This window comes from Adiantum capillus-veneris, chromosome 7, assembly GCF_014529385.1.
Source record: "Adiantum capillus-veneris isolate H3 chromosome 7, ASM1452938v2, whole genome shotgun sequence".
Lineage (NCBI taxonomy): Eukaryota > Viridiplantae > Streptophyta > Polypodiopsida > Polypodiales > Pteridaceae > Adiantum > Adiantum capillus-veneris.
The window spans coordinates 9,558,499-9,581,966 of NC_140937.1; the positions used below are offsets into that span (position 1 = coordinate 9,558,499).

At 47.9% G+C, this 23,468-nt stretch overlaps 1 protein-coding gene across 3 annotated transcripts in view; it reads right to left on the bottom strand.

Annotated features, from left to right (window-relative positions):
- The window catches only part of LOC147453413 (uncharacterized), a 127,367-nt gene that overhangs the window by 77,112 nt on the left and 26,787 nt on the right, over positions 1-23,468 (bottom strand). For all 3 annotated transcript variants that reach the window (XR_015188535.1, XM_086515598.1, XM_086515597.1), the window contains exons 5-6: positions 19,704-19,770; positions 18,118-19,615 (exon numbers count right to left, since the gene is read on the bottom strand). Coding sequence is in view for 2 of the 3 variants with exons in the window: in XM_086515598.1 (XP_086371724.1) it covers positions 18,118-19,615; positions 19,704-19,770 (1,565 nt within the window). In the remaining variant the exon portion in view is untranslated. The remainder of the gene's footprint in view (positions 1-18,117; positions 19,616-19,703; positions 19,771-23,468) is intronic.

Here is a 23,468-nt window from a genome sequence, read left to right on the forward strand (position 1 = left end):
AAGAAATAGGTTGAAAAATTCACTTATTAATAAATGCCACGCTAAGAGGTGGTTCACATGTAGCAAAACACCTACATGCTAAAATGCAGTACTGTGCAAGAGAGGGTATGCAACTATGGCCGGCCTGGGCATGCACGTCCTGCTAGAGGCTCACAAAGGTGTCAGGCTAGGTCCTAAGCTAAGACTCATGCTAGACTGTAGCAGAAGCATATCGACGTAGCGCAAGTGAAGTGCGCATGTGACATATCATGCATTCTCGAGATCAGAGACAGCTGGGGAGCTACTTGCTGGAGATATAGAGGAACAAGGACACACTTCTGCAGCCACCTACAAAGACCCTAGGATGGGGGAGACAGCCACAACTTACAGATTTCTTTTAGAGAGCTACACTCCTTCCACTCCAAGACCCACCGAGGAGAGTGACCCTTCAACAGGCTGAGGCGAGCCGGGCCCGACGACACCCGCCGACTACCAGAGGCCAAAAGCCCCACGACTCCACTGCAGACAAATCGAGGAGGTCCGGACTCAAGCACATCGAGCTGCTGAGGAGAGACGAGCCCAGATGATGTTTCACCCAGAGGCGTTCATCAAGGCAACCCTTGCTCCGACCCTCCCATGTACTACATTTTACACTCCTCATTAGCACAGGATGGAGCTAGCTAGATTGATGCATTTGCATGGTTGTACTACCCTCAGCATATAGACATGCACATATCCCTAGTACTAGAGCTCCACCCATCCTTATAGATCTCATCACCCACCTGACGTCGTTCTCTCTTTTATTTTGTACCAGTCAGAACTATTTTGTCTTTTCTGATAGACAGAGGACATATATACTTGATTTGTTTCATAGGCCGACTTCAGCCTCACATAGACTTTAAAAAGATCTCTTTCTTCTCTCTCTCTCTCTCTCTCTCTCTCTCTCTCTCTCTCTCTCTCTCTCTCTCTCTCTCTCTCTCTCTCTCTCTCTCGTGAAACCTAACAGCGACCTCTTTCTCTCTGTGTTCCCGACGGCCTCCCTTGGGTGGGGGGTAGCCCTAGGGGGGCCACAAAGTTCTGCCCCCTCTTTCCAATCTCCAAGCCCCGCCTCTTCAAGTTTAGCCCGTCCAGGCCTGCACCTGACGACTTGTTGCAAACGAAGCTTTCGACTCCCTGCAAGGCAAACCTCAACTCCCGACGACCTGCAGCCTGCTCTCCAACCCCCGAATTCTCGGCTTTGCTCGTCTCTGCATTCACTGTGACCCTCAACTTTTCAAGCCAACAAATCGAATAGGGATCTTTTCCCACGAGAGAAACCGTCAAGCTACAATGCAGCGCTTACGTGCATCCCCTATCAAACCGACAAGGCTCTTCGTGCCAACCCCACGAGTGGATCCAATGGATCTCCTTCAAGTAGAAATTCGACAGCTCAAGGGCGAAAACGCAGAACTCAAGGTGCGCCTTGCCGCCCTAGAGACGCGTCTTTCCTCCTTGGAGTCTCAGAAGCCAATCGATGCCAAAGCAACAAAAACCGAGCAAGCACTCACTACGAGTATGGCCACTCTTGCCACCCAAGTCCACCGAAGCAATGGCCGCCGTCTCCTCCAAAGTAGAAGAATGCATACAAGAACGCCGTCGAAGGGAAGGATTAGCACTTTCCGTTTGTATCTGCGGCTTGCCTACTACTTGGTGGGGGGAGGATGACGACTACACTTCGACTCTATCCAAGCTCAACCAAGCCATTCATCCAACCGGATTCGACTTCGAAACCATTGAGAAGGTTCACCACGACAGTCGCACCAACCAAGGTACTCTTGTCTTCAAAACTAAAGAGACACGCATCGCGCTTCTACAACAAGCACGACTCCTCAAGGACACCAAAGTTTGGATTAGGGAGGCCTTGACCCCCGCACAACTCAAAGTCAAAAAGCAAGAACTTCAAAAGGTACGAGAAGCACGAGCCGCAGGCAAATGGGCCGTCTATCGAAGCGGCAAGGCTATCATCGAGGAGTTTCGGACTCCAAAAACTCCCAAACCACCACCCCTACCCACCCACCCCCCCACCCCCCCCCCCCCCCCCCCCCCCCCCCTCCTAAGTGACATATGTCACAATTTGGTTGTATCCACATCTAGTTATGATCATGCACTCCTTCAAAGAGTCTCGCCATGTAAGTTCTCTTGGTCCCATAGGTCATATTTGACCTCCGAGGACGATAATAAAATCTCTCTCTCTCTCTCTCTCTCTCTATATATATATATATATATATATATATCACCCAAGTGTGGTAGATTGGTTATGCCATTTCCCTCTTGAATAACAGGTCTTGAGTTCAACTCTCCTCGTCGGCTAGATCTTTAAGGTCTCTTGGGATAGTTTCCTACGACATTAAAACTCTTTTCTTCTTCTTCTTCTTCTTCTTCTCTCTCTTATGAGATACGGGGTCCCTTCCATTGTCTATTCAAGAATGCTTTGGACCTTTCTCAAGAATCATGAGCTATCAGGACCAGAGATGTCTTGGATTGTATTTTCTAGAGTTACACAGATAGAGGAGCAGCCACCACTGAAGAGATCTGGAGAAAGACAATCCCAAAGACAGATTATTGATTTCTTCGCACCACGCACTAGACAGATAGAGGAGCAGCCACCACTGAAAATCTCAGCCCAGACTCACACCCGTGGCACTCTCATTGACCAAGCATTGGAGTTCCCGACTGAGGAAAGGAGCTTCACAGCATCGACGGAGACTTCAGCAGAGGATTCGAGCCATGCTGCCTCGACATCGAGAGTGCAGATGAGGATGGATTCAGTGATCAATCATACCCCACATGTTCCATCTAGAAGTACTTCTAGTTCCATTTTATTCTTTGTACCTAGAAATGGTATCAGATTCACCAGTTTGTAACGGTTTGGTCTCATAGGTCATTTTGGCCTCTTGAAGATGTTAACATATCATTTCATTGCATTCCTCTCTATCATCTCATTGCATTTCCCTCACCAGATCAACCTCCTTTATACACTGCTTATGGGACCTCCCCAAAGATAGATATGCCCGCCTAGCACTTGAGTCCTCTCAGCAATTAGCTATGCATGGAGATACAACATGCTGGTATGGGGAGATGACATCATGGTTTCAGGTACATGGGTTCATCATGGACAGATTGCCCCCCTTCCAGTACTCATTGGATGCACCATCTTTGACTCTTACACAGTCGGAGATCACCAGGCTTATTCGCCAAGACCTGACTCAGCTAGATACTAGGAGGACTTGGATACAGCCGGCACAAGAACTGGGCACGAAGATGGATTTCTGTAGAGAGCATCTTCTCCAGCTTACTGAGGATGGTTTTGTGACGAGGCCCAGATACATGGACACCCACTTATCTCATGGGATATGATGCCCTATTGGCCAGATACGCACATCTTCACACCAGCTTCAGATCGAGACTCGTAGATACAGCGGAGTACCAGCAGAGACGAGGACATGTCTCCTATGTCACATGGAGCCTGAGACAGAGCTGCACTACACATGCCACTGTCTAGTTTACTATGAGATACGAGGCCGCTTTCACTGCCTGTTCAGAGAGGGCTTTGGACCACTCTCTAAAGTCATGGGGTATGAGGACCAAAGATGTTAGGGTCTTTTTTTGCTTGAGTTGCACAGACACAGAGAGAGCCTCATGAGAGGCAAGGCTAGCCAGTCTCAGAGACGGATCACAGACTTCTTTAGAGTGGACACTGGACAGCCGGAGGAGCAGCTACCACAACAGAACTCACTTTCTCCTTACACCAAAGGCACGCTTATCTATTGAGCAACCAAGCTAGCGAGTTCCAGACGCCCATGACTACGGAGGACTACACAACATCGACGAAGGCTGCATCAGAAGATTCGGGTCACTTTGGACCGACATGCACGACGCCCGGTCAAACTATTACCATGGAGGAGATTGATGAGATCCACCAGCAACCGATGATGGATCTCCTATGATTTAGCTCTTTTGAGGATTGCACACCCTGCTCATCTTGTATCAGCCTTTGTATCAGCTCTCACCCATTATATTCCCAGACGCACACCCACATTGTGTTGTATTAGTCCCCCAATCACTACTTTCACCCCCCTACTAATATCCTACACAATTCCAGCTAGCTGCTTAGTTCACATCTAGCAGCTGAGATTTTAGTTTTTCACTTTACTTCATTTTATTTTTGTACCCAAACATTGTATTAGATCCACCAAGATTGTATCAGTTTGGTCTCATAGGTCATTTTGGCCTTTTGAAGACGTTTAATACAACATTACATTTCATTTCATTTCATTGCTCTCTCTCTCTCTCTCTCTCTCTCTCTCTCTGCACCCCTGCTGCCCCCCCTCCCCTGCTCGCGCAGCCCCGCTGATCCCCCGCTGCACCCCTTCCCTGCTCGCGCAGCCCCGCTGATCCCCCGCTGCTCTTCCCTGCTCGCGCAGCCCTGCTGGCCCCCCTCCCCTACTCGCGCAACCCCGCAGCCCTGCGCTGCTCTGCCCTCCGCTGCAACCTCGCGCCCGCCCTACCCTGCACCCGCGGCCCTGCACCCGCTGCCGGCACTTCACCCACGCGCCCGCTATCCTCCCCTGCTCGCGCGCTCCGCACCCCCCCCCACCCCCCCCCCCCCCCCCCACGCCCGCTGCACACTGCCCTAGCCCCCCCCCCCCCAACTTTCTACGCGTAGCATGTCTTCCCCCCCTCTCCTACACGTAGATGATAATCTACCCCCCCTCTTTCCCTTTCACGCGTAGGATGTCCATCCTCTACGCGTAGGAAGTTAATTTTTTTTTTTTTTTTTTTTTTTTTTTTTTTTGACCCCGCCCCCGCCACTTGTTAACTTTCGGGCCCCATAGGTCATTATGGCCTTTTGAGGACTTTAGTATAACATTTCATTTCATTTCTACCCCCCTCCCCCTCCCCCTCCCCCCCCCTTCACTTTTGTTTTCGAGGCGCGCGCGCACACACACATAGCTGAACATATTGAGGGCACCGGGCCACACCGTCTCGCGCTCCGCCACTCGTCGCGATCGCCGCCAGTGTGGGTGCACACGTACATCCAGTGCCGCGCCCGCTGCTAGAGTGGGTGCACACGCGCATCTAACCCCCTTGCGGACGGCGATTAAACATGAGGAAGACGAACGAAAAAGCCGACCCCCTAGAGGATGCCATTCGAAAATGCAAAGAGGAAATGACGGAGACCATCACCAAGATGAACCGCAATCTCTGGGGCACAATAAACATTCTCGAAGGACGTCTGCTGATCCAAGAGAGCAAGATAAGCACGCTGGAAGACCGAGTGACGACCCAAGAGGAAGAGATCACGTCACTCAAGAAAGAACTCGCCGAAGCCTGATCAAGAAACACACTGGAAGAGGGCGAACTGCAACCCTCAGTAATTGAAGAAATCAACACGATCAAGGAACAAGTACAGGCCATCAAAGAGGGAGAAGAACAACACAAAGAAATGACGACTTCTTGGGTGGATGTTCTTACCAAAACCCAACAGAAGGCAGACGAAGCCGAGAAATGGATCAAGGTGGCCAAGAAAGGAAAAGACAAGGAGATAACGCCCACGTCCACACCCAACAACATCATTAACCAGACACTAGAGGAGGAGCAGAGGAGAAGGGTGTGCGCTTTACATGTGAGAATTTGCGGTCTTAAAGACAAAGGCGGACGAAGAAGTAAAAGAACTCACTGCCTTGATGGGGATTCATGAGCCGACACACACAAGGGCATGGAGAGTGGGCAACATAAAGAAAAATGGAGGCAGTGGAGAAACTTCAAAAGAAAGAGCACTCATCCTCCGTTTTCCCTCCATGGAAGAGAAGAAGTCCTTCTTGAAGAAAAGACCAACTCTTTCATTTCATTTCTCTCTCTCTCTCTCTCTCTCTCTCTCTCTCTCTCTCTCTCTCTCTCTCTCTCTCTCTCTCTCTCTCACATCAATGATGGGGGTGGAGAAGCCTTCACACACAAAGGCATGGAGAGTGGGCAAGAAGAGTGAGGGCCCCGGAGAATCTTCAAAGGAAAGAGCTCTCATACTACGCTTCCCTTCATTGGAAGAGAAGAAGGAATTCTTGAGGAAGAGACCTACTCTCAAGAAGACAGGTATTTTCTTAGGCGATGACCTCACTCTCTCACAACTTGCGCATATGAGAGAAGTAATGCCCGAGATTCAAGCGGCAAGGGAGAAGGGGAAGATGGCCTTTTACAGAGATGGTCGGGTGGTGATTGTAGAGCGGCGCTCTACATGACGGTGCGAGACCTATGGGACCACATTGAGGATGGCGACTTGGAATTGTAATGGGTCTATGAGGTTGGATGTTGGTGCCTTTGAGGACAGTTTCAGAGACAAGGACATTGTTTTCTTTTCACAGACTCACCAGGCCCCTGGCCAACTGTTGCCACATGTGGTGGGATACAAATGGGAGACAGCCCACAGAACAGTCACAAGATCTGAGCATGGGAGTAGAGGTTCAGGAGGAGTAGCGGTGTTGTTTAGGGAGGAGCTACAGCCACTACTACATATTGTACGGAGAGATGATCAGGCTAGATACATGTGGGTGAGGCTGAGAGCTGACACAGGTCGATTTCTATATATTGCTATATGTTACTTCCCCCCCAGTACGTCAGTATATGCTGTATCCAGAGGGCAGTCGCCTTTCTCAATTCTAGATGATGATATATGGGAGTTTTCTAGGGATGGTGATATCATCCTCCTAGGAGACTTCAATGCTCGAACGGGCAACTGTCAGACAGTCTTCTACGACACTTCAGATGAGATGCTTAGAGAGTTGGATGTGGGTGAGCTGGGGTTTGACAGATGCTCACATGACAGAGAGCAGACTGAGTATGGGAGATACCTCACGGAGATGACGACTACACATGGGCTAGCCATACTTAATGGCTTACAGCGGTTTCCTGGAGCAGCAGGCTTCACATGCTTTCCACACAGACATGGGGCCAGTACAGTGGACTATGTTATGACACAGCCGAGCTTTATTCCTTGTATTCAAGATTTCACAGTGGGAGCCAGACCAGTGGGCGTAGCAGTGGATCATGCTCTCTTGACACTGTCCGTATCTTTTCAGTTTAGTACAGCCCAGAAATCAGGAGGCAGGTCACACACCCGTTATACATTTACACCAGAGATTGACTCGGTTTATACAGAGGCGATCTGGGATCGTCTATGCACAGTTGCTCCAGGCCTCTCAATAGAGGAGTGCACTACTTTACTGACTGAGACACTACATGATGCAGCATCAGAGGCATACCCACACACTCAACCGGATCGGAGGCGACATTCTGGGAGCATGCCCCAGAATAGTTGGTATGATGAGGAGTGCAGAGAGATGAGAGCCCAGCTTCAGAGGGATCTTCATTTAGGAGTCATCACCTACAGACAGTCGCGGATTGCTTTCCGGCGTCTTGTGCGAAAGAAGAAACGAGCTTACCTGGCCCAGATGGAGCGAGACTTGTATCAGTTGTTCTTGAGTAGAGACTCAGGCGAGGCATGGCGACTCTTCCATGAGCACTCCCCTCCCCCAGTGATTACTTCTCCTGATGTGTGGGGCCAGTATGCGACATCGTTATATACGGTTCCTGGGCAGGATCCCCTTCCAGATCCTACAGAGCCATGTCCACCTACGAGCACCTTCTTTACCACTGAGATGGTAAAGAGAGCCATTGACAGGATGAGGACCAGGAGGGCTTACGATCATGACGGTCTAGTAGCGGAGCACTTTATACATGCTAGGGATATGCTGATGGAGGTTCTTGCAGTGTTGTTCAATCGTGCCATGTGTGAGGGATTACCTGAGACTTGGAGGTTGTCTACTATTGTGCCTATATTCAAGGCAGGTGATCCTACAGAGCCTGGAAATTACCGCACTATTATGGTTGGACACACACTGGCACGATTGTATGCATCCATTATTGAGCAGCAGTTGAGTAACTGGGCAGAGGGTGAGGGTGTACGGGCAAAGGGACAGGCAGGTTTCAGGAGGGGTTTCTCCACTCTTGACCATATTCTGACACTCAGAGCTATCATTGAGGAGGGCAGGTCACATGGGAGACGGATTTATTGTAGCTTTGTGGATTTCCGCAAAGCATTTGACATGGTACCGAGAGCTCGACTGATGCGCAGACTGCAGGAGATGGGGGTGCCCACAGTGTTGATTTGGGGGATTATGGCTTTATACAGATCAGTGATGGGACATGTACGCACCCCAGAGGGGATATCTGACTTAGTTCACTCCACTATCAGGGTGAAACAGGGTTGCCCATTGTCTCCTACTCTATTTGGTATGTATGTTGATGAGGTGTCTGATTACATTGACAGAGAGGGTGATAGAGGTGCCCAGATGGCAGGGACGTGGATCCCATTGTTGTTATATGCTGATGATATTGTCTTGATCTCTGACTCACCAGAGGGTATGCAGCGACAGTTGGATGCATTACAAAGTTTTGCAGCGGATAGTGGATTGTCTGTAAACCTTGGTAAAACCAAGGTCATGGTGTTTAACACCACACCGCAGTGGATCAGGAGATCGGCACCGACCTTCACGTATGGTCAAGAGATTGTGGAGTATACAGATGCATACACTTACCTTGGGATAGTCTTCACTGGGCCGAGGTTTTCTTTGGGGAGAGCAGCAGAGACTAGACTGACCAGAGCTTATGCGGCCTTGGGAGGCTTGGAGAGGATGTGTTCGCAGGTTCAGTTCCAGGAACCTCGGACAAAGTTATGGCTCTTTGATACTTTAGTAGCCTCAGCTATGATGTATGGGGTACAGGTATGGGGACCTCCTGTAGGCCAGGATGGTTGGAGACGTATGGAGAGGCCCTTGGTATCTATGATCTCCCGATTGATTAGAGCCAAGGCCTCCGTACCTCACGCGATCATTCGAGCAGAGCTAGCTGCCCCCCGCATGGAGATTGAGGCGCTTACCAGATCAGTGTCCTTTGTGCACAGCCTATGGGATACTACTAGAGACAGATATGCTAGACTGGCCCTTGAGTCTTCCAGACAGTTAGCTCTACAGGGGGACACTTCATGCTGGTATGCACAGATGACTTCATGGTTTCAGACGCATGGCTTCACCATGGACAGGTTGCCCCCTTTCCAGTATTCTCTTCAGGCACCCTCGCTGTCTCTTACACGGGTGGAGATCACTAGACTCATTCGTCAGGACCTGATCCAACTCGACACCAGGAGGACATGGATAGAGCCGCCTCAGGAGTTGAGCACGAAGATGGCTTTCTATAGAGAGCATCTTCTCCACCTCACAGGAGATGGGTTTGTGATTCGACCCAGCTACATGGACACACATATGTCTCATGGTTTGCGTTGTGCCATTGGTCAGATACGCACATCCTCACATTAGCTCGAGATTGAGACTGGTAGATTCAAAGGGATACCAGCAGACAACAGGATATGCCGATTATGCCAGAGAGAGCCAGAGACAGAGTTGCACTACATATGTCATTGCACAGTGTTCTATGAGATACGGGGGCGTTTCCACTGCTTATTCAGAGAGGGTTTTGGTCCTCTATCTAGGGTCATGAGTTATGAGGATCAGAGATGTCTTGGACTATATCTACTTGAGTTACACAGGTATAGAGACACTTTACTGGGGAGAGCTAGAGAGAGGCAGTCCCAGAGACACATTACAGATTTCTTTTCACTAGATATGGGACAGCCAGAGGAGCAGCCACCACTGCAGAGCTTGTCCCACACTCATTCGACCACTACTGGCACTCTCATCGACCGAGCATTGGAGCTACAGAGATACAGACGACCGCGACTGAGGAGAGGAGCTACATAGCATCGACGGAGACTACAACAGAAGATTCGAGCCATACTCTCTCGACATTCAGAGTGCAGATGAGGATGGATCCTCACCATTTCTTCCATCTTTGTTTCACACACTGTTACATCCAGTTTACCGGGTACCTATTGTATCAGCTGCTACACCCACGTAGTTTTAGATTGTAGTAGTAGTAGTAGTATTTTGTTCCACTTCTAGTTCTTTTCTAGTTCTTTTGTACCCAGACATGGTATTAGATTCACTATTTTGTAACTGATTGGTCTCATAGGTCATTTTGGCCTTTTGAAGACGTTAATATAACATTTCATTTCATTTCTCTCATGTGCAGACTACAGGTATTGGGAGTACCCACAGAGCTAATATGAGGATCATGGCATTATACAGGTTAGTGGTGGGGCATGTACGCACTTCAGAGGAGGTATTTACATTAGTTCACTCCACTATCGGAGTGAAGCACGGCTGCCAACTCTCTCCTACTCTATTTGGTATGTATGTGGATGAGGTTTCTAACCATATTGAGAGAGATGGCGATAGAGGTGCAGAGCTGGCAGGGACATGGATTCCGCTATTGTTATATGTTGATGATATTGTGTTGATTTCCGACTCTCCGGCGGGGATGCACCGTCACTTGGATGCTTTGCATAGGTTTACCCATGAAAGTGGTTTGTTTGTCAACCTTGGTAAAACCAAGGTTATGGTGTTTAATACCACCCCAGAGTGGATCAGGATTTAGGAGGTCAGCACCTGCATTCACTTACGGCTAGGAGACAGTGGAGTATATAGATGCTTACACTTACCTTGGGGTGGTCTTTAGTGGACCAGCCTTTTCATTGAGGAGAGCAGTAGAGACCAGACTCACCAGAGCCTATGCAGCATTGGGTAGATTGGAAGGATGTGCTCACAGGTTCAGTTTCAGGAGCGTTGGACGAAGCTCTGGCTCTATGACACCTTGGTGGCTTTTGCATTGCTCTATGGAGCTGAGATATAGGGACCTTCATTGGGCCATCATGGGAGGTCGGGTCCCACTGATGGATGGGGGGGGCATGGAGAAGCCTCTCGTCTCTATGATCTCGCGGCTTATTAGAGTCAAGGCTTCAGTACCACGTGACATTATCCGAGCAGAGCTAGCTGCCCGCGCACTAGTGGTTGAGGCGCTCACCAGATCAGTCTCCTTTATACACCGCCTGTGGGACCTTCCCAGAGACAGATATGCATGCCTAGCACTCGAGTCCTCCCGATAGCTAACCATGCAGAGAGATATAGCATGCTGGTATGGGGAGATGACATCATGGTTTCAAGCACATGGGTTCAGCATGGACAGATTGCCCCCTTCCAGTACTCATTGGATGCACCCTCTCTGACTATTACACAGTCCGAGATCACCAAGAGGACATGGATACAGCCGGCATAGGAGTTGGCCACAAAGATGGCTTTCTATAAAGAGCATCTTCTCCAGCTTACGGAGGGCAGATTTGTGACAAGACCAAATACATGGACACCCACTTGTCTCATGGGATACGATGTGCTATTGGCCAGATACACACATCTTCACACCAGCTTCAGGTCGAGACTAGGAGATACAGCGGAGTGCTAGCAGAGGCGAGTACATGCCCCCTGTGTCACATGGAGCCTGAGACAGAGTTGCACTACACATGCCATTGCCCACTCTACTATGAGATACGAGGCCGCTTCCATTGCCTGTTCAGAGAGGGCTTTGGACCACTCTCTAGAGTCAAGGGGTACGAGGACCAAAGATTCCTGGGATTGTTTTTGCTCGAGCTATGCACACACAGAGAGAGCCTGATTAGAGGAGATGCTAGCCAGTCTCAAAAACCAATCACAAACTTCTTTAGAACAGACACTAGGACACCCATAGGAGCTACTACCACAGCAGAGCCCACATTCTCCTCGCATCAGAGGCACGCTGATCGACCAAGCGACCGAGCTAGGGAGATCCAGACGCCCACGACTGCGGAGGATTACACAGCATTGACGAAGGTTGCATTAGAGGATTCGGATCACTTTGGCCTGACATGCACCACGCCTAGTCAGACTACTGACTATGGAGGAGATTGATGAGATCCGCCAGCAACCAATGTTGGATCTCTTGTGATTTAGCTATTTCTGAGAATACACCCACACTGTGTTGTCTTAGCCCCGACATGCACAATGCCCGGTCAGACTACTGACCATGGAGCAGATTGATGAGATCTGCCAGCGACCGATGCTGGATCTCCTGTGATTTAGCTCTTTCTGAGGATACACCCACACTGTGTTGTCTTAGCCCCCCACTCACTTCACCCCCTACCCATATACTACACAAGCCCAACTAGTTGCTTAGCCCACATCTAGCAGCTTAGGATTCTGTAGTATTTTTATTTTGTTACTCGGACTTTGTATCAGATCCACCACATTTGTAACTTTCTAGTCTCATAGGTCACTTTGGCCTTTTGAAGATGTTAATAGAACATTCATTTCATCTCTCTCTCTCTCTCTCTCTCTCTCTCTCTCTCTCTCTCTCTCTCTCTCTCTCTCTCTCTCTCTCTCTCTCTCTCTCTCTCTCTCTCTCTCTGTGTGGCCCCTGCTCTACACCCTCGCGCTGCCCCCCCTCTGCACCCTCGCTGCCTCACGCTCTTTCTCTCTCGCTCCCCTGATCCCTCGCTGTCCTGCTCCCTCGCCCACCCAACCCCCCCCCCCCCCCCCCCGCGCTCTCTCTGCAACCCCAAACCCTTGCGCTCCCACCCCCTGCGAGCCCGTGCGTAGAGAGAGAATAGGGAGGGAAAATAAGCGTAGAGAGAGAGAGGTCCCGTACGTGAGAGAGAAGTGGGAGGGTTTATTAAGCGTAGAGAAAGAGAGATAAAAAGCGTAGAGTTTCTGCCCGCCTAGAGAGAGAAAACCTACGTGCGAAGAGAGGGTTATAAAAAAAAAACCTGCACGCGTAGAGAGAGAGGGGGGGGGGGACTTGCACACGTAGAGAGAGAAAACTTGTGCGCGTAGGGGGAGAGAAAAAAAAAGCCTACATGCATAGAGAGCGAAAACCTGTGCGCATAGTGTGGCTCCCGTTGGCGGCGATTAAGCATAAGAAAACAGAATGATAAGGCCGGCCCCTTAGAGGATACCATTCAAAAGTGCAAAGAAGAAATGACGGAAACCATTAGCAAGATGAACCGCAACCTATTGGTCACAATAAAAATGCTCGAAGGACGCGTGTTGATCCAGGAAAGCAAGATAAATGCACTGAAAGATCGTGTGACGGCTCAAGATGAAGAGATTGCGTCACTCAAGAAGGACCTCGCTGAAGCACGATCAAGAAACACACCTCAAGAGGGAGAATTGCAACCCTCAGTAATAGAAGAACTAAACACAATCAAGAAGCAAGTATGGGCCATCAAAGAGGAAGAAGAGCAACAGAAAGAAATGACGACTTCTTGGGTGGATGTTAATACAAAGACTCAACATAAAGCGGATTAAGCCGAGAAATGGATCGAGGTTGCCAAGAAAGGAAAAGGCAAGGAAATAATGTGCACGCCCACACCCACTATTATTAATCTGACACTAAAGGAGGAGCAAAGAAGACGTGTGCGCGCTTTACATGTAAGAATTTGCGTCCTTAAAGACAAAGATAATGTGGACGAAGAGGTAAAAGAACTCATGGCTATGATGGGGGTTCATGAACCGATGCACACAAGAGCTTGGAGAGTGGGGAACAAGAAAAATGGAAGCAATGGGGAAACCTCGAAAGAAAGGGCACTCATTCTTCGTTTTCCCTCCATGGAAGCGAAGGACTTTGTGCAGAAAAGGCCAACTATTAAGAAGAGGGGCATCTTTCTTGGGGATGATCTTACCCCCTCGCAAATCGCTCATATGCAAGAGGTAATGCCGGAGATTAGAGCGGCAAGGGAAAAAGGCAAGATTGCCTTCTACCGAGATGGAAGAGTGGTAATACTGGAGCGACGCGCCACATGATGGTGCGAGACCTATGGGACCACACTCAAAGTTTCCGCCTAGAATTGTAATGGATCTATGCACCTTGATGTGGGTGCCTTTGAGGATAGTTTTACTGGGAGAGACATCATCTTCTACTCTGAGACACATTAGGCCCCTGGGCAATCTATACCTCACATCAGTGGATACAAATGGGAGACAGCCTGCAGACAGGAGACACGATCAGAGCACAGAGGGGGGGGCTCAGGGGGAGTGGCAGTGTTATTCAGAGAGGAGTTGCAGCCTTTGATACCTATAGCCCGCAGGGATGAGCAGGCTAGGTACATGTGAATGAGATTGAGAGCAGACAGGCAGATACCTCTACATTGCTATTTGCTACTTTACCCCAAGTACGTCAATCTATGCATCACCCAGAGAACAGTCCCCCCTTTTCTATTTTGGATGATGACATATGGGAGTTCTCCAGGGATGGTGACATTATCATTCAAGGGGGAGTCCTCAATGCTAGGACTGCCCATCACCAGACAGTATTTTATGATACTTCAGAAGCGATGCTGAGAGAGCTAGATGTTGCAGAGATGGGCCTGTCCAAACTATCACAGGATGTGGAACATACTGAGTATGGCCTACAAAGATTTCCCGCTGCTGGGGGTTTTACATGCTTTCCACACAGACATGGAGCCAGCACAGTGGATTATGTCATGGCACAGCCGAGTGTCATCTCTAATATCCAGGATCTCACGGTTGGACCCAGACCTATTGGGGTGGCAATGGATCATGCCCTTCTGTCGATGACCAACTCTTTTCAGTTTAATGTAGCACACAGTCCACGAGCAGCAGCACCTACTCGCTACACCTTCACGCGGGAGACGGACTCTGTATATATAGATGGGATCTATAGACGGCTGTGCACGGAGGAGCCAGGGCAACCTCTGGAAGAGCTTACTACTATACTGACACAAACATTACATGATGCAGCAGTAGAGGCATACCCACACACTCAGCCTAAACAGAGATGTTGTTTTGGGAGCATGCCGCAGAACAGTTGGTATGATGTGGAATGCCGCGAGACTAGAGCCAGACTTCAGAGGGAGGTGCTTTTGGGGGACATCACTCACAGACAGTCACAGATTGACTTCCGACGCCTAGTGCGGTGGAAGAAAAGGGCATTTTTGGCTCGACTAGAGAAGGATCTATACCAGCTATACTTGAGTCAGGACTCGCGTGAGGCATGGAGGCTCTTTCATGAGAACTCTCTCCCCCCTGCCATTACCTCTACAGAGGCCTGGGGCCAGTACGCATCATCTTTGTATACAATTCCTGGACAGACGCCCCTTCCCGACCCTCCCAATCGCCCACATGCATGTGCTTTTTTCACCGCTGAGATGGTGAAGAAGGCCATTGACAGGATGAAGACTGGGAGAGCATATGATCATGATGTCTTAGTGGCTGAGCATTTCGTGCATGCCGGAGATCTACTAGCAGAGCTTATAGCAATTATGTTTAACCATGCCATGTGTGAAGGCTTGCCTGACACTTGGAGCCTATCTACTATTGTACCTATCTTCAAGTCAAGAGACCCTATGGAGCCTGGGAATTATCGCACTATCATGATTGGCCACACATTGGCACGGTTGTACGCATCCATTCTTGAGCAGCAGCTCAGTAGATGGGCAGAAAGGGAGAGGATACGCGCAGCCGGGCAGGCAGGGTTCAGGAGAGGCTTTTCTACTCTGCACCATATCTTGACACTTAGAGCCATCATTGAGGAGGGCAGATCACATGGGAACGGATCTATTGTAGCTTTGTGGACTTCCGCAAAGCATTTGACAAAGTACCTAGAGCTAGATTGATGCGCAGATTACAGGAGATGGGAGTACCTAGAGAGCTCATTTGGGGTATCATGGCATTATACAGGTCAGTAGTGGGACATGTACGCACCTCAGACGGTCTATCTACACCGGTTCACTCCACTATTGGGGTGAAGCAAGGTTGCCCGCTCTATCCTACTCTATTCGGTATGTATGTGGATGAGGTTTCTGACTACATTGAGAGCGATGGTGATAGAGGTGCACACCTGAGAGGGACATGGATTCCACTATTGTTATATGCTGATCATATTGTGTTGATCTCCGACTCTCCGAGGGGGATGCAACGTCACTTGGATGCTCTACATAGGTTTGCCCACGAAAGTGGTTTGTCCGTCGATCTTGGTAAAACCAAGGCTATGGTGTTTAATACCACCCCACAGTGGATCAGGAGGTCAGCACCTACATTCACATACGGCCAGGAGACCGTGGAGTATACGGATGCCTACACTACCTTGGAGTGGTCTTTAGCGGACCAAATTTTTCATTGAGGAGAGCAGCAAAGACCAGATTGACTAGAGCCCACGCAGCATTGGGTAGATTGGAGAGGATGTGTTCACATGTTCAATTTCAGGAGCCTCGGACGAAGCTCTAGCTCTTTGACACTTTGGTGGTCTCTGCATTGCTCTATGGAGCTGAGATGGGGACCTTCATTGGATCATCACGGGAGGTCGGGTCGCACGGATGGATGGGGGGACATGGAGAAACCTCTAGTCTCTATGATCTCGCGGCTCATTAGAGCTAAGGCTTCAGTATCGCGTGGCATTATCCGAGCAGAGCTAGCAACCCCCCCACTAGTGGTTGAGGCGCTCACCAGTTTAGTCTCCATACATCGCATATGGGAACTTCCTAGAGACAGATATGCCCGCCTTGCACTTGAGTCCTCTCGACAGTTAGCCATGCAGGGAGATATAGCATGCTGGTATGGGGAGATGACATCATGGTTTCAGGCGCATGGGTTCAGCATAGACAGGTTGCCACCCTTCGAGTACTCATTGGATGCACCATCTCTCACTCTTACACAGTGCGAGATCACCAGGCTCATTCGCCAGGACTTGACTCAGCTAGACACCACGGGACATGGATACAACCAGCACAGGAGCTGGGCACAAAGATGGCTTTCTACAGAGAGCATCTTCTCCAGCTTACGGAGGATGGTTTTGAGACGAGACCCAGATACATGGACAACCACTTGTCTCATGGGATACGATGTGCTATTGGCCAGATACGCACATCTTTGCACCAACTGCGGATTGAGACTGTGAGATACAACGGAGTACCAGCAGAAGCCAAGACATGCCCCTTGTGTGGTATGGAGCCTGAGACAGATTTGCACTACACATGCGGCTGCCCCGTCTACTACGAGATACGAGGCCGCTTCCATTGCTTGTTTAGAGAAGGTTTTGGACCACTCTCCACAGTCATGGAATACGAAGATCAGAGATGCCTGGTTTGGTTCCTACTCGAGCTATGCAGACACAGAGATAGCCTGATGAGAGGAGAGGCCAGCCAGCCTAAGAGACGGATCACAGATTTCTTTAGAGCAGACAATGGGCAGCCGGAGGAGCCACTCCCATAGCAGAGTTCACATTCGTCTCGCATCAAAGCCACACTTATTGACCAAACGATTGAGCTGGGGAGATCCAGACGCCCACGACTGCGGAAGACTACACAGCATCGACAAAGGCTGCATTAGAAGATTGGGATCACTTTGGCCAGACACGCACGACGCCCGATCAGACTACTATGGAGGAGATTGATGAGATCCGCCAGCGACCGATGCTGGATCTCCTGTGATTTAGCTATTTAGCTATCCCGTGTACTTTGCTTAGTTCACATCGAGCAGCTTAGGATTCAATAATATTTTTGTGTTGTTTTGTTGTTAGTTAGTTTATTTTGTTACTCTGACCCTGTATCAGATCCACCACATTGAACTTTCTGGTCTCATAGGTCACTTTGGCCTTTTGACGTTAATATAACATTTCATTTCATTTCATCTCTCTCTCTCTCTCTCTCTCTCTCTCTCTCTCTCTCTCTCTCTCTCTCTCTCTCTCTCTCTCTCTCTCTCTCTCTCTCTCTCTCTCTCTCTCTCTCTCTCTCTCTCTCTCTCTCTCTCTCTCTCGTGTGTGTGTGTGTGTGTTGTGCATCAGGGTTTTCCTTCTTTGAAGGTTTCCCACTTGTAAATTAATCAAATGCACTTACTAAAAAAAAAAAAAGTGTGTGTGTTGTGCATGCATATGGTGTGGGTCCACTATCTAGGCTCGTGTGAGTGTGTGTTGTAAGTCCGCTATCTATGTGTGCATGCCTATTGGCGGGGGGGAGGAGGGGGGGGGAGGGGGGGGTGCTTTTTGTGTGTTTAAGCATGTGTGGGTGCTGCCAGTGGAAGAACAGACATAAATATCTATGTGATATGTGTGCATACTACCCAGTGGATGCTCATTGCACCTGCACAGTTCCAAGATCTAATATTGCACCTGCACAATTCCAAAATCCAGAAATGCAGGGGCAATTTGAATTGATGGTCCTCGTACAGATCCTTCAATATACAAGGCTGCTTCAGGGCCTCCACTTATTTGACAAATTATTCTTTCACGTAAAGTACCGAATGTTCTTGCCTTTAGATGGACTTCAAAGCTTCTCATGCCCATGGCATTCAGAGTACCAGTCAATGGACTAACAGTGACATGATTTGATTTTGCTTGCACCACCCAAGGTACCTCAGGAATCTTCCACAAGAAAGAGATATCTACACAACTATTGTTTTTCAGTGAGACCAAGGTTGTATATGACTGCCCTTGCTCCACAAGGTCTAGCAATTGAAGCGTAGGAGGTATGAGCTCCACTTGTAATGGCTCTCCAACGCCAGACAGCTTCAAATCGAGTGATTTCACGACATTCCCGGCATTGTTTCCCACAATATAGGATGAAATCAAGTGGTTGTCATTTTCATCTTCCTTGTTATTTTCCTGTGTCATTTCAGATGCACTGCCATCTTTTTGGGCGTGCATCTTCACTCTGAGACTTTGCACAATACCTTTTAGTTCTTTCCACCGTGGACTCTGCAAGGGATAGACGCTCCTGGTATCAATGTAAAGTGAGGCCAGTTGTTGGTAGTATTGAGGCATATTGGGAGTAAAAATAAACGTGAAAAATACTGATGCGTCTGAATCAAACACTCCAAAGCAAGGATTGACAGAAAAGGTAGCTGTGTTCTTCTCATAGTGGCCCTCTCTCTGAGACTGAGCTTTAGAAATGTTGTCCTCAACTCTCCAGTAATAGCGCACAGGAACTGCCATATTGTTTTTCACCAATAGCTTTTTACAAACGTTTGTGCTATGTGTGGTTGCACTACCAAAATCCAATTCCCCTTCTGTTTGACATTTGAAAACTTGACCGACCTCAATGTCCTGTACAGTTATGTCTAAATTTATGCCACACCCTGTTATTTGAGTGCTCCACTCAAGGCCACACTCAGTTGCAATCTTCAAACCAAAAGAAAACTGACCAGCAGACTGGGGCATGAATAGAATAATTATGTCTCCTGATTCATTTTTTCTTAGCTTGAAATGGTTAGGGTACGCAATAAACTGATCCACTCTCAGGACATTATACATGGTACCTGGGTCAATGACTTCCTCTGCTGCATCATACATAGAGCTTGATAGCCTAAAAGTAGCTCCCGCCCCTTTGCTGAATACTGGGAGAAGAGTAGAAAGCTCATGGCCAATTAAGCAAGGGCCAATATCAATTATTGAGGGGATCTCAACCCATGGAAAAGGGTTTTTGGCTGCCAACACCAGTTTAATAGCGCACATCTCGCATTTCATTTCAAGCCTGTCTTCCACAGTAACACCGGTGTCTGCCAAAAAAACCAGTGTGAACTTGCATGATTCGCCTGGTGCCAAAACCACTCCTTGAGGGCATAGCTCGCCATAAGCAACATGGAAGTAAGATGTGACTGGTTGCAGCACCCTGTGGCAAGAGTCTTCCTGTTACCAAAAATGCTTCAGGATCCTGTGGCAATGGCTCCTTTATCAAAGAAACATTCAAGAAGATTTACCTGATCCTTTGACTCCAGGTGCTGATATTCAAAACCCTAAGTCGAGCAGTGTAGGTTGAGCCAATCTCTAATAATAACCAACCATGATTACTGATCATTAACCATACCAAAGAATACTCTCTCTCTCTCTCTCTCTCTCTCTCTCTCTCTCTCTCTCTCTCTCTCTCTCTCTCAATTCTTGTGCATCCACATTCTCCACCTTCTTTGCTTGAGGCATAACTTGCATGATAGATGGAGAGAGAGAGAGAGAGAGAGAGAGAGAGAGAGAGAGAGAGAGAGATGTTATATTGCAATGTTATATTAACGTCTTCTAAAGGCCATATTGACCTATGAGACCAAAGAGTTACATCATGGTGAATTGGTCTTAGTAAACAGAAAGAACCTAACTAAACAGAAACACTACTGGAGCTGTAATGAAATGAATGTTATATTAAACCTCTTCAAAAAGCCAAAATCACCTGTGAGACCCAAAAAGTTACATCTCCAGAGAATCTGATAAAATGTCTATAAAAAAAACTAAACAACTCGAATAAAACTGTAGGGCACTATGAGGGGGGATGACTAGGAGATCTCTAGCGAAAAAAAGCAAAAAACAAAGATACAATCTCATGAGGGATCAGGAAGGTAAAAAACATCATCGTTGTCGTCGGTGTCCCAGCATGTTTAGCATCGGTCGTTGTCGAATCTTCTCAATGTTTTGCATGGTAAGTACTCTGACTGGGCGCCACCTGTGCTGTAGTAGAGTAGTCCTAATCTCCTGTTGTAGTCTCCATCGATGCCATGAAGCTCCTCGTAGTCGTGGACGTCTAGATCTCCCGAGCTCAAGGGCTCGATCAGTCAATGTACCTCTAGTGCGAGTGGACTCTGAAACCTACTATGGTGGCTACTCCTCTGATTGCATAGTAATCTGTCTCTCGGACTGCCTCTCTCTGTCTGATCCCCTTAGTTGACCCTCTCTGTGTCTACGCAGCTCTAAAAGATACAAACCAAGGCATCTTTGATCTTGGTATCTCATGACTGTAGATAATGGTCCAAAACCCTCTTTGAAAAGACAATGAAAACGGACCCTTATCTTGTAGTACACTGGGCAATGGCATATATTATGTAGCTTGAAAGGGATTGGCTATGGCGGAAACGAGAGTGAGCCGTTCATAATGTAGTTAGTAAGTTAACTACAAGAGATGAGAGAGAGAGCGAGAGAGAGAGAGAGAGAGAGAGAGAGAGAGAGAGAGAGATTGACACTAATGGAAGTAGCAAAACATAAGAGTAGATTAATAACAAACTAAATGCAAATGATGGGTATGCTTAGATATGCTTATATACAAAGTGTGTAGCTTAAGCTTCTTTTATAGAGTAGGGAGAAAGTATCCGGTGATATAATCAATGATTTTAGAGTTGTAGGCTTCCAAAGAAGAGGGAGTTTCCACTAGTTGGTGGTGCGGATGTGTCACACACCCCAAACAAGCCTCCCCGTGTGTGTCGTAGTAGCACCCAAATAGTACAAAGTATCCTCTTGTTACAGGCTTGGACACTCCAAACAAGAAATCAATAGCAACACACGGATAGAAACTGCAAAATCACTGAACTTGAAGAGAGAGAGAGAGTCCACACAGCACGGCGGAGTTCCGAGCCAAGACACACTGGCCCTATAGACGCCCCTTCCAGTATTTCTTTATTATTATGCTCGAAAAAGACAACTCCCAAGGGTCCAACTCTCTCCAAGACTGTAAGTCCAAATGCTCTCTAGAAGAGTGACCACAAGGTCCAAAAGCATTGCACACAAAAGCACTTTCTCTTCAAAAAGCCCTCGCAAAACTACCAAAAAGTAGCCAGCGTAAAATATGAAATTCGATACAGCCTGCCACGTCAGCACTGTCAGCGTGAATTGCTGAATTCCGTACAGCCAACGACGTCAGCATGTCAGCCAATTTATGGATAACTGCCCTAGCTTCGAGCTCTAACCTTCTATGGTTTTAGGCCCCTCGATCGGTGCTCCATAAGTTCTTTAAGTTGGCACGTTAGGTTTTTAAAATCCTAACCCCTTATTAGGCTCCTCGGCCACACTTTCTAGTTCTCGGGTTTCAGTTTCTCTTATACACCCGGCCATTTCTCTTCCAGTTGGGCATGCCACGTCATAACTTTGTGACATTCCCACCTCTTGAAAGAATTGTGATCACCCTCAATTGCGCTTGCAAAACAGCCAAAGGATAGAAACTTTCTTTAATAGACATTGACTTTATGTACCCATGCACCGGACTCCAACAATCTGGTACTTCTACAAAGATATTAGTCAGTGATCAATTCACATTTCTGTCGAGGGTCTTAGATACAAATCATGATCATTGTAACCATTTAGCAATCACAGCCAAACCTCGTTGATCTTTTCATGGATGTCTTGATCTACTAAATATTGTTACTATCAGATTCATATCCTTTCTTTTCATGTTTCAATCAAGCAAACCATGCCCACGACCATCCCCACAAGACAGTACATCCACATAGCGTGCAATTCACAAAAGCAGACACTTAGTTCACACTGAACACTTGTGTTTCAATCATTCAATCTACCCATCTCATCCCGTTCAGAACTCTTGATGCACCTAGATCACTGTGCAATCATCTCATCCTTTCAGAACTCTTGATGGACTTCACACGAGTATCCAGTCATCTCATCCAAATAGACATCTTGATGCACTAGAAACTCATTTAGTTCTCATTCACTTGGCCATCACATCTAGATCTAGCTGATCTCTAGCAGATGTTTAGATACACTAAGTTCAAGTCATTCACCGGACAAAATGTTGCAAACATTTCATCTTTCTTTACATGTCTCTAATCACACACACATGAAAGAGCACATCTCTTCAGTTCAATCAAGGAAATTTCGAATTCAATGTATATATATTCATAAAGTCACTCTGCAAAATACTGTCAGCAAGTCAGTATTCCTAAAATCTCAATGAGAAATTAGTGACTTTATTCAATCTAGGCAATCTCTGACAAAGGAGTGGAGTGACTCCCCTCTTGTGTAGTCTGCACCGCACCACATATGAACCGCTGATTCATCAGTAACTTTTGGCATAGACATTACTAATAATCCAAAAGCTTTAGATACAACTCGCTCTAAAGAGAATTTGCGATGTTCTCCTCCTCCATCCATTTTGCATCGAGGGCCGAAAAGTACCCTTGACCAAATTATCCGGTAGACCTTTCTGTTCGTTCAATGTGCCCTGTGACCTGTTGTGTTAACAGCCCCACTAGCCTCCCCTGTCCGATGATACCTCAATCAGAATCGTCGAAATTCTCCGATGAACATGAACCATCAGCTGATTCCCTTGCTTGATTGGAACCCTCGGATGCACTATCATCCGATTGCCTATCTTCTCCAAAATCCTCTAATGAACATGCATATGGTTCCCTTGGTTCGTCAGAACCCTCGGATGTACTATCATCTAATTCCCTTGCTCCTCCAAAATCCTCTGATGAACTTTCATCCGGTTCCCCTGTTCTTTCTCTTCACTGGAAGACTCTTGCCCCGTTGAGGTGGACACTAGCTTGTCGTAGGATAAGTCAATGAGCCCGCATGCATTCCAAAACCTTGCTTGGTATGTCCCATAAGTCTTTGAATAGAGTGAGACTTATGTTGCACACAATACTGTCGAACCTCTTTTGGCAAACCACAGCAAAACCGCTCAATCTGGTCCCTCAAGTGACCCTCCGAAACGGATGATGCCAAGCTGTGATGACATCTTCTTCATATTCTTC